Below are 12,844 nucleotides of genomic sequence, written 5' to 3'. Positions count from 1 at the left end.
TTCTGGCAGTTGCTGACCCATAAAGTTTTATTTTAATGAAAAAAATAAACCATGAAGTGATCAGGATTGAGTTTTGTGGGTTTTTTTTTTGTTGCTGCCTTAAAAAATAAAATAAAATAAAAAATTAAAAATCTGCCCATAACTCCCCTGGCAAAGCAGTTCAAGAGCACTTTCACTACTGATTCACTTACTTGATTTATCACTAGATATGTCTTGGTCCATTTCTAAGTTAAAGTGAAATCATGCTTATCAGCAACACTAACTGCTGAATGTTCACACTCATGCCCAAGTATGCCAGTAGCTTGCTAGTACTCTCAAGCCACAGTAAAACAGGAACACATCTCTGTAATGCAATCTTCCCATTTTACGGGCCATTCTTGTGCCCTTTACTATAGATATACTTGAGAAAAATGCTTACATTCATGAAGGCTTCACAGCTTCAGAATATCCACATGCTTCCAAACTCAGTGCACCTCATAATTTGCTTCTGTAAGTTTACACAACAAGAACACTAACATCTCCCAAAGATTGTTTGTTTGTTTGTTTGTTTAGCTTGTCTGGTTTTTGTTTGTAGGGTTTGTTGTTGGGTTTTGTTTTGTTAAGTCTTTATTTTATGTCTTTTCTGTTGTAACTGCAGGGCTTATCACAGAATTCTGTAGTGATACTACAGTACAGGATGAATGCATCAGCCAGGTTATCTGCTCAGACTAAGCTCTCTTGGTATAAGATTATTTCATTTAAACACTTTATAAACTAATCTATTACTCCATAATCACTGTTCCAACAGCTGATAGAAGAACATCTGTATTTCCTTACATTATGGAAAATAAATCCCAACGAATAGCTCAAACAACTAGTTCTTATCCAATCTCCGGATATTCTTTGCTAATAATAGCACTAGAAGAACATCTGATATGGTCAGCATCATTGTCATGCTTATGTCTCAGTCTGAGGAGTGCAAATTAAAACACTACAGCATTCAGAGGAGTTCCTCAAGACTTCCTGACTTGCAGGAATTTTCTGCATGATCTGTGCTGACAACATCCCTACATGAAGAAAGGAAAAAAAAGGCACCATACCCGTGACTTAATAATTGTCAGGTGCTACAATAATTCCTACTGAGAAAATTAAAGTTTTTGCTGTAATAGCTGTCCTCAGGTCAATTGTGTTGTGTGCCCAAACTGTAAAGGCTCACCTGCGAAGCCTAACTTCCATTCTTTATGGACAGGCTTTTGAAATGCAGAAAAGGCAAGACTAGAACAACCACACAACCAAACTCACACCTGAAAATATAAAATTAGACTTCGCTGGGCAGAGAAAGCATCCTCCTTAGCACTTATGTACTACTGCAAAATCCACTGACAAATGTTATATACAGCTTGATTTGGTATACTTGAAATGGGTGACATGCCTATTTTTTTTTTTCCTACAGCTGCTTCAGAAAACTTTTTCTATGTTTTCAGTTTCAGATGCACTGCTCTCAACTTGCTGTACCATTTAAAGACAATCCTCCTTGTTTAAAGATGTCCCAGGATTATCAGCTAACTTCTAAACCAGGTGTGTCCAACTCACTTTCACCTAAAATTTGTAGCATTTATACAGTAATTTTAGCAGTAGTTACATCTATACAATCCTAAAATTTTGTTCGGCCCTTTGAAGGCAACCACGAGGCTGATGTGGCCTCCAGTGAAAATAAGTTGGACACACTTGGTCTAAGTCTTCCAGACATTAAACATTACAAATGCCAAATCATCACATTAGCATGTCACAGTGCAATAAAAACCCTGCTAACTGTGATATAATCACCTTGCTCCTACGCTTTTTTTACAATATTTATAAGATTCAGCTTGCTTGTATTTTTTGCAACTGTGCTTTCCCTTACTACTGCTGCTGAACAAACCCAGAATATTCTAATCCATATTTATCTTACATACATAAGAATTCCTTACAGATGTTCTGTTGCAACTGAGCAGTGTCTTTTTGCTATAGAGGAAATATGGATCTCGAGCGATTGCTTTACTGTAAACCAGACTGCCTGAAAAGTAGCTCACTGGAGACAGCTGCAATGTTAGCCTTTGACATACACATTTGGCGCAACTGTATTTCAAGCTCTTGGTGTACAGCTTCTTTTAACTGTGCATGGAAAAAAGATGACAGTCAGTTTGCTCATCAGGAGCATAAGAAAATTCAAGACTATGTTTAATTGAAAAGCAGCTCATAACATATAGCAACTTGTATTCAGCCACAGTCATCTAATTTATACCTGGAGCCTTCCATCATCTTCATATATCCATCCATCATCATCTTCATAAGCATCCTCAAGCCTTCTGAGAGTTTAAACAAAAGAGTTCTTTTGCTTTTCCGTATCTTAACTGTATTTGGATTAGTTTGGACCAATGACTGTCCAATGCATAAGTCTGAATCTGATTTGGTTAATTTGGGAATTAAGGAATTAAGTTCTAAAGCACTAAATGTGGCCAACAAAAGCAGCTGCTCTTTATTCTTGTTCATAAGTTTCTGTCCATAATATTTCCTCTGAAGACTAATAAAAAAACCCAACCACATGAACTGTGAAAAAACTCATTCCCTTCAAGCATCTATGAACTGCAGATAAATTTTTAAGGAGTTTTACATTCACTTAAACTGACTCAACTTTACATTGATTTTTGTGACCCTTTGGATTTCTAAATACCAAGTTCATGCTTGAAGTCACCTACCCATAATAACCAAATTTATCTCTCCTGGTTTTGGCAATTCTTTCTATTTCCTTCCAATTTAGTTACTCTGTCATTTGTGAGCTGGAAAGTAAGAGCTTGTCATCTCCATCTGTCTATAAAATACATAGTTGATATTCAGAGATTTGTATCATGATCTGAAAATCATTCTCAGCTACAGGAGACTTTGAAATCCTTCTCTTAGAAGCTTCAGCATATCTATTTTAGATGTTTCATCAATTCCTTTCATTAAACTTCTAGAGGTTTCAGGGCAATGTTAACAGAACTTAAGACTGAATAATTAACAACAGCTTACTATTCAGCATTGCAGAAAATGAATTCTATGTCCCCTTTGATCTGAACGGGGAGTTAATTTTTAAAGTTTTGATCACTTCTCTGGTTTATATGCTTCTCTTCAGACAATGCTGTAATACAAAACTGTTACAATCTTTTTTATTTGACTATGAGCTCTTTTGGCCCTTCACCATCAATTTAAGAGCCCAACATTTATTTTAGGTCACCAGATCAAACGCTTCCTTAGCTGTGCTTCTTAGGTCTGGATTTGCTTTGTTCTGTACATCTTCATCATGTCTCTTGCAACCTCTTGCACCACCAACATCCCTGTCACAGTTCAGTTTCTGACAAGCTTAAGCACTATTTTAACTAGCAGCTCTGACTTTTCTCCCTTCAGTGACCCTGTCCCCCACCCCCAGTTTATTCCATAGATGTACAGTCTTCTCAAATTTAAATGTGGTGTACCAAAGTCTGGATTAAAATACATATTTCAGTTAGATTCAGATGCTGCAGGCATACTTCAGGGCACAAGAAAATTATCAGTTCAGGTACTAAGGCACCATGAATTTACATAGTCATTGACTGGCTGGTTCTGAGACAAGTGACAGAAGTCATTGCAAATATATACACTCCCAACATACAGAAAGTAAGTACTTGAAGCACCTCCTATCCCACAGTCATAATAAAAGGAAGTACAGAACACTAAATAATACTAATGCTTGTCTTACAAACAGCTGAACAACACAGAACTCACTGCTGTTGATGTTAAAGAAACAAACATCCAATCTTCTTGCTTTACAGGGAACATGACTGTCTTTCAAGCATAAGAACAAATTGGTGAAGAGCTTTCCTTATGGGTAGGTCATGCAGCCACCAGTAACCAGTGCTCAAACACTATAGTAGGTCAGGTACTCTGGGAGTCAAGACCAGTGTGACTGTCCTGAAGCTCTGAAAACTAAGTAATTCCCCAGCATGTTGCTTTTAATTGAAGTATAATTTGTAAATAGGCAAAGGCACCACAGGGAAGAAGGCCAGAAGGAAAATGAAGGAACATTCCTGATAAGAAATGGAAAGACCAATTGACAGCTAAGTCTGAATTAACTTTATCATAGGCCTGACTTCTGACGTAAAGAAGTGTGGGAAAGAAGCCACGTAGAAAGTGGCAGAAGTGCTGTGATTATCTACACAGGTTAGAAGGCAAACTGTGAATCAGACAGTAAAACAAAAATGACTAAATAAAGATTCAGGGGAAGACTTCAAAGGCTTTCTTTCCTGGGTTTACTGAAGTGACAGCAGATAGCACATTGTGGATGACTACTTCTACATATATAAAATAAACACCTGCTCTTTTAAGGTTTATCTTGAATTAGAACTTCTTTTCAGCCACCTTTAGGAAAAGTCTGTACCTGCAGACTTTAAGAGTTGTATGCTTCTAATAGTGTAACAATTATATATCACAACTTCCTGCATTCCAAAAAATGTATAACTCTGACTCTTCCATATTCTCTTACTAAGTCTCTTACTGCAGTATATCTCCCCTAGAAAGAACATAAGTGGAGAAGTCCAGAATTTGCATTTATCAAGGTCTAGCCCAATATGTTGGTAGTACTACTAATCACTTTCATTATTTTAGTTCTCTGTTAGCAAAAGAAAAAAATTGAGGTAAACATAAACTAAGAATGCTCTATTTCTAACCAGAAAGCAACTTACCCTACTACAATCAAATCTTATTAGGACACAAAAAAGCTTCCTCAGTTGAAACATAACTGCCTACAGACTCAGTGCAACCTCACCAGTGAAGATACAACTAAGGAATTATTTTGACCTATACTCTAAACATGTTTACCAAGTTATGTTGATTTTACTTGATAGAGCTACAGGCTATTATGTTTTACCAGTTACTGCCATTGGGAAAGAAATACAACCTAGATGGTTGGGGTTTGTTACTATCATTTTTTCCAATTCTAGATAACAGAAGGATGTGGGGAGACCTTATTGTGGTCTTTCGGTACTTGAAAGAAGCCTATAAGAAAGATGAGGACAGACTTTTCAGCAGGACCCATTGCAATAAGACAAGGGGTAATGGTTTTAAACTAAAGGAGCAGAGATTCAGGCTGGACATGGATTTCAGAACATACATTTGCAAGTAGTAGGAATAATTTTCAGTATTAAAACTTTTTATATAGTAGAAGGCTGATAAAAGGTTACAGTACACAATCTGATGTCTCGCTGTTTAACATGAACCAGAGATTAATTAATTTCTACAATTACCTGACGCATCAACCCCTATTAAATAATATTTCTGTGACACAGACCACCACAATTCTACAATTAACTATGGCAGGATTACAGCAGCAGAGACTATGTCTCATCTTCCCAGAGCAACACCTGTTGAAGTCAGAATTAAAACAATAATTCATGAAATCAAGGTATAGAAGTTCTTCAGACATGGTCTGCCTACTGCATCCATTCTATACACATAGACATGGCTACTTGCAACTGAGAACACATCTTCTGTAAGAAGAGAACTGGCTAATTAACTTGGAATTCAGAATATTCTTCATATACCAATAGCTACAGATATAAATTAATTTTCAGTTTAAAACCAAAGAAAAAACTTCAGAAATTATCTTAAAACCACAGAAGATGGTAAATTAGATATCCTGTGCAGAACAAAAAGGCCTTACAAATAGAGGAAACAAAACATTTACAATAGCTGACTGTGATATTCCCTGCAGACTGTGCTCTGAGAATGATGAGGAACAGTCACAGCAACTCAGTATTTCTTTTACTTCTATATATTGGATCTTCACTGATATGAAATGAATCTACATGGAAATAGCTACTGAATTAAAAGTGTAAGTAGATTTGACATTTTTTTTTTTTAATGATGCCTTACAAGCCCCTTAAGCACAGTAATTACTGCTAAAGTGTGACATTACCTGACCCAGATCCTGAAGTTGTCATATCATAAATTAAATCCTTTAAAGTAGTTCCTTCTGCTATAAAGGGACGATCCAATGAGGGATCTTCTTCACTTGGCACACGATGATGAATTACAGTACGATTATGACAAAGATAGAGAAGCAACATTAGTGAAATGCAGACAAAGCAGACAGGTCCAGCAATGACAGCAGCCAGTTCCACAGGTCCTAGATTAGAAGATGGTTTTCCTGGAGTAGGGCCTGACAATAAAAATAAAAGAAAACGGTAAAAATATTTTTTTCTATACAACTAAATTTATTGTCTTTTGCAGTGATCTTCACATTATTTCAATGTATTTACCAAAACTTCTGCACAGTAACATTTTCAAGAATCAAAAAAAATATTTAAAGCAACTATGTGCTTACTCATAGTTTCCATTTAACTTGCATATAAGTCTTAAAAACTGGCCCTAACATCCTTCTCCAGAAGACTATATTTCCTGTTGCAAATATCTTGAAATTTTATTTGCATAATCTGAAGTGTACTTTAGGCCTTCAAAATTCACCTACAACTTCAAAACTGAAATTTCCACTCTTATAGAATTTTCTGTTTAAAAAAATAATAATAATAATTAAAAAACCCAAATATGCCAAAGCCCTTACCTGGTGTTGGAATTGGAAGTTCTATTTTATTGCAGTGGTCTCTGTCACAGCAATGAGGCACAGTAATGACACCATCTCTGGAGGAAGGGGCACAAACAAACGGCCTGTCTCGGGGAATTAGATCAGTTTCTGCTATACACATACTATTGTGTATGACTTTGTCTGCAGTTCTTGTTACTGAGGTAAAACACAGCCCATCTGTCACACATGTAAAGTTGTCTTTTGTACACAGGTGGCAGTAACACTGTAATGCTGTATTGAGAAAAAAAAAACATTAATATTACTATTGGTACATGTTCTGAGTAGAGAAAGAAACAGAAGTCCAAAACACTACAAGGCCTATAATCTTTTTGTTTACATACATCCCTCTCTATTTAAATAATTGGTGATCTGATCCCAATTATATATTCAATCTCAAAGTCTTGATTTCAGAGTTGTACCCTTTTCTCTTAAAACACCTCCTTCCTCCAAGACTTTGAATCAAAACAAATTATTGCCAATTATCCTCTACTGTTGCAGAAAAGACACGATAACGTTCTTAGGACTCACTACAGAAAGATAACTCGTGTTTCAGAGTCACCAGGTGATAGACCAGTCAGAAAAAGGCAAGAAAAAACCTCACCGTGAATGGGACAGCAAAATTATTTAATAGGAGGATCATTGAAAAAATATTTAGAAGGTACACAAAATTAGAACTGGCACATGGGAAAGAAAGTAAAGCTTAACAGTACCACTTTTTGAAGATGAGATTTCCCACCCCTAACCCTCCCATCAGAGGAAAAAAAAGGAGAGCCAGAGTTTAACTATGAGAATATTTAACTGACAATTTCTTGTTTGTGTGCCTTTGGTAATTTACAGTTGAACAAATGACTTTTTAACCCATTAAAACCATTAAAAGTTTCTTAAAATAGTCACACATTACTTCTTTCAACTTTCTTAACAAGCAGGCCTTTATCTTGCTTCATCATTACTTTGTTTCTATTTAAACAATATTCTTCGCTCTTCATAACTGCATACACATCTGAATGCCTACAGTAAGAGACAGATATTCAGTAAGATATATTTACTTTTAGTCACTGTACAGATGCCAAGTTATCTGAAGTGAGAAATGAGATTTGGGTTGACTTTGTTACATTCACTCATCTTTCTGATCTCCTGAATTTGTAGACACACACCAATACCTCTATCACTAAATAAAGTATTTGGTGTCTTACTTTCCTCATTCATTTTGTCTCCAGCTCTCCTTTGTTATAGGATTCCCAGTGAGTGCAACTTGATACAATTTATACTTTTGTTCCAGTTTGATGCCACCACCTTCTAGTGTCCTGCCAGGACACAGTATACTGTCACACACAACTGAATGGTTTTCTCAGGACAAATAGATCACTAAACCTGAAGCTACTCTCCCCATCCCTTAACAGCAGAAAATGCCTAATGATCTGAATACATAAACCTTCTAGCAATACAGGGTTGTGCTGCTCTCTAGTGGACATACTCTTAAAAAACAAAAAACCAAACAAAAACCAACAACAACAACACCTACAACAAGCAAACAAACAAACCAAAAACCCCAAACCACACACACAAAAAAACCACAAACACACCAAAAAAACCTCAGCAACAACAAAAACCCAAACCAAACACAACAAAAAACATTAAAAATGCTTCAGCGCCCTTCCTACTCTTGCCACTTAAAATTCCTCATGCCTTCCAACTCAACTGGCTAACAGCAGAATTTCCATATTTTACTAACAGGAAAACTAATTCAACTTCTTCAGCAATGATCCATAACAGGACGAGAATAAATGGAATACCCTTGCCCATGCCTCACTCTCCATTTATCTATGTGTAAAAGAACAAAGACCAAACAAACACACTGTAGATGAAATTTAACATCAGTGGGATGAGATGTTAATGACCAACAGTAGTTAAATGACTTCATTCCTATAGGAAGTGTTTTCACTTATAAACAATCTCAAAGGAAGAAAAAAAAAAAAAAAAAAAATGATACTGTTGCCCTTTTGGAGACAGATATTTTTGCTTTGTGTCCAAGTAGTCCATGCTCTACTCAGACAAGCACTACAGTAATTTTAAGAACACAGACAGAAACCAGTCAGGTCTCCAAGTTCACTTAAATGAATACATGCCTTTCTAGAAGGGGACAATGACAGTATGCAATGAGAGAATGACAACTCTGATGTAAGCTGATATTCCAGAGCCAGTAATATATTTCAGATATAAAGCATTCTAATAAACCTACTATCACAAAAAGCTCTTTTAAAACTACTACACTCAAAGCAGAGGAAAAAAAAAAAAGTTTTCACTCAATTCTTACTCCAAATTTTCCATGGCACAGAACTGGTTTTTTTTAAGTAACACAATGGTGTTTGGATGAAACTACTAGCATAAAGCTCAACTACCAAGTAATGAAAGGTCATGTCTGTTTAAGAGATGAGTGTTGGGAAATGAAAGTACCAATGAATGCACTGAAGGTTATATAGACAACCAGTGACAAACTCAAGAACAGAAACTGTGTCACCATAGTGATTTTGTGCCTTCTGAATTGCATTTACTCACTGCGCCATGACCATTCTACATAATCATTCTTGCTTTATGTGACTGACTACCAAAACAGAAAACAATGAGACAATGCAGTTATAAAAGCATGTGTGCATATTATGACACATATATCACAGAAGTTATCAACAGCATACTTCTCATACCTCACTCTGATTTAATAATAGACTATCCTCTCGTGTTGAACACAGTTACTGGGTTAATTTCTCAGGCTCAGACTCTCAGTTCAACAGTTTTGTATTTCTGTCAAAAAGTCTCTCTTCCATGGTGTTGCAGCCTGTAAAGCCCACAGTGAGGCTAAACAACCTGGCAACATAAATGAGACACTGAAACTACACAGCTTGACAAGACTTAAAATAAGCTGGTTCCCAAGCACTAAGATATTAATACTATATACAAAATGTGAACAGAGAATTAAGTACTTCCTGTCCACTTCTAGAAGTCTATACCATTAGGTACCTATCAAAACAGTCCTTTTTATATCGGTTGCCTTTCTGAAGTCAGAAAATTCCACAAAGACTTTATATTTAGAATTGCACAAAACCCTATGAATCACTATACAGTATTTGCTAACATCTTGCAGAACTACTTTAGCTAGACAATTTAGCACAGAACACCACCTTCAGCCAAAGATTTTCTGGTTGGAAATAATATGTTGAAATACAGTATTTCAAAGGATGCTTGTAAAATGTATTACTGCAGTTAAAACTTCTGAGATGCTCTAAAAAAAATACCCAGACCCACATCTCATGAGTAATAAAAAATTTAATATTAATACTTTTATTTAATCGTATATTTTTGGTTTACAAATCTAAAAAGGAGAAATAGTCCCAGGCTCCCAGCAGCAGCACTATGCTGAAGAAAGTCCACATCCTTCCCTCATGACACTACAACTCTTCTACTATGGAAAATACAAGTGACACCTTGAAACAAAAATCTCATCAGAACAACAAGCAGGACTTTTGGTTCTATGAGATCGAGAGTTTTAAGAGACAGAGGAGTGAGGCTATGATGTGCAAGAGATAGTAACAGATTCTGGGGAGATGAACAAGAGGGCTGTACTGTTTACTGGTAGGTTTCTTCCCTGTGTAATAAAATTTGCCAGAAGAAAGAAAAGCATAATACAGAAAGCTGCTGTCAGCTTCCTGTTCTCTTTCAGACAGTCCCCTCAGATAACACACCTGACTCATCTCTGAACTCTTGCAGCTCAAGATACAAAAATGTTTAGGTCTTACAACATCTGGGACATGGGTTCATTTTTTTTTTAACCACAATACTTCATGACCTTCACTAACTCATTTTTTTCCCAAGGCACTAATTAACTTTAACTTGTAAAATAACAGCATTATATACCAAGTTTTCAGGACAACTTTCACATTTAATCTATCTTTGTTAAGCAAAACTTCCACTGAAAACAGCAGGTTTTGGTATCCAAAGTGATACACTCAAGAAAATGGGCAAATCTTCAACTTGCAAGTAATAATAAAGCCTTGTGGAAGAATCCTGGCTTCAAAAAAAAAATAATCAATGTTGTATCCTCCATAGTGCAGGTACCAAATGGCACCATTATGTTTTTTTTGCACATCATCCATAAAGCTACTCACAGACATGTTCACACCTCTTACAGTAAGATGCAGTCAAAGTTTGTTTCTGGTATCTTTCATAGAAGAGTATGCTTTAGAAAAGCAAAATAAAGTTAAAATTAAAACCCTAGGTTATAATTTTACTCATATTATTTAAAAAAATATCTCCTTCATTTGTATTTTTCAATTCATTTCAGCATATGAATCAGATTTTCATCTTTGTTTGCGATTAGAAGCAACTATGTGAATGCAAAAGTTTCTACGAGATGACTCCCCAAAATTCCAGAGAGACCAAAGATTATGGCTCACACAGTAAAACAAAAATTCAGACTCTGTCTTACACATTAGGGTTGTTCTACTGTTCAGCTAGCTGCTGTGATTCATAACATGGCTGATCTCCTTATAAACCATATCATAAGACAATTCATTCACACAATAACACTAGTATATTGTAGAATGCACCATCAGAAGCAACCAGAAAATGCCTAACTTTTGCCAACTCATGATAAGAATACTAAATAACAGCAGCCAAATCATACCTTGAACTTCTTTGTTAACTTAAACCACAACGTTCAGGTAAACTAACCCCTCTACTAGTGCCAGAATTTGTCTATGATCAAGAACCCTGGACGCCTCCCTATTCCCTTGGATAGCGAGGACTAATTTTTTTTTTTTTTTGTAGCACCCCACCACTTCCATCCTTAAGCTTTTATATGGAAGTCTATTGCCTTGTTTTCACTTTTAGACCTTAATTTCATGGCTGAGATTAAGTGAAAACTGTTGATTGGTTAGAGGCATTAAAGGAAAAAGTTCAAAGCTCAAATCAAGGTAAAATTTCCTTCCGCATCTAAACTGGATGTGTTACATAAGAAAGCTTTAAATTATTAAAGCCTGCTGCATTATTTCAAGAACACACAAACCACCATGAGAAACTTAAGCTTACCCATTCTTTCCACATCAAAGACTCTCCATTTTCAATAAGAATATGGGCAGTTAACACAGCATTTTAGTATAGCAAGTTATGTTTTCTTTAAGTAATGTTTGCTTTACAGCACAAATCTTAGATAGAATTATGAACAACATGAGGTTGGACTAGATAACCTCTGAAGGTCTCTTCGAACTCAAAGTATTATGCAATTCTATGGCAAAAATGCAGATCAAGGGACGTCTTAAGATTGTAATTGAACTTGTGGTGCTTCTTCACTTCCTCTTCAAGACCCAAAGCAACAAACAATCCACCAACAGTAGAATTTAGGAAGTGGACTGACTAAAAAATGGGGATTTTATGTATCGGTCATCATCATCTAACTCACTACAGCTGAAAATGAAACCTAAACCAACTAAAATAGAGTGTCTATAACATTTGTATACCTCATTAGGACATGTGGTCCAAACTCCTAACCGAAGAACAAAACAGGCTATTAAGAACTCATGTGATGTGTGAAACATCAGCTCTGCAACAGGACAGGTCCGATACTACAGCTCTCTTACAAGAGAGCACAGGCACAAGAAAGCTAGAAGTACCAGACCTTTTTACTGTACAATATTCACCAAAGATTTTACTCCCCCACAGTTTGGACCCCACAGAGCACACAGGTTAGTTGTTTGTCTGTAACTGAAAGATCACCCACCCAAACCGCCGCAACACTCGCTTATAGTACAGACGCTCCCAGCACACAAGGATGTGGCATGTAACAGAGCCAATGCATCTGATGTGGGAGTTAAGGTAGTCTTTTACCTTCACTACGTGGAACATTCAACACGTATCTACAACAGCTGTCGCCGCTTGTCTCTCCTCCCCCGCGGCACTGTTTGTAAGGAGAGCCCGCAAGGCACGGCGGCTTTTCCCAGGTACAGGGCGCAGCCCAGGCGTGGGCAAGCACCCACCCCGGGAGGCTGGCTGGTTCTCACGGACTCCTCTGCGCGCATGGAGAGAGGAAGGAGGGTGCTCCGCCACCGATAACCAAGTTGCCTTCGCGAGACACGGCCGCTCATACCCGCGTGGAAAAACGAGGGTCGGAGCCGGCCACAGCCCACGGGGGCACGGGCGCCGAGCTCAGGGCGCTTGGAAGTTACGCCGGGCAGATGC

The 12,844-nt window shown here is 37.0% G+C and overlaps 1 protein-coding gene across 1 annotated transcript in view; it reads right to left on the bottom strand.

The window, feature by feature from the left end:
* Positions 1–12,844, bottom strand: part of TGFBR1 (transforming growth factor beta receptor 1) — a 36,683-nt gene that overhangs the window by 23,271 nt on the left and 568 nt on the right. The window contains exons 2-3 of the mRNA XM_080340370.1: positions 6,596–6,847; positions 5,951–6,193 (exon numbers count right to left, since the gene is read on the bottom strand). Of these exons, the coding sequence (XP_080196496.1) occupies positions 5,951–6,193; positions 6,596–6,847 (495 nt within the window). The remainder of the gene's footprint in view (positions 1–5,950; positions 6,194–6,595; positions 6,848–12,844) is intronic.

Source organism: Nesoenas mayeri, assembly GCF_963082525.1.
Source record: "Nesoenas mayeri genome assembly, chromosome: 2".
NCBI classification, from domain to species: Eukaryota; Metazoa; Chordata; class Aves; order Columbiformes; family Columbidae; genus Nesoenas; species Nesoenas mayeri.
This window is presented reverse-complemented; position numbering and strand designations above follow the sequence as displayed.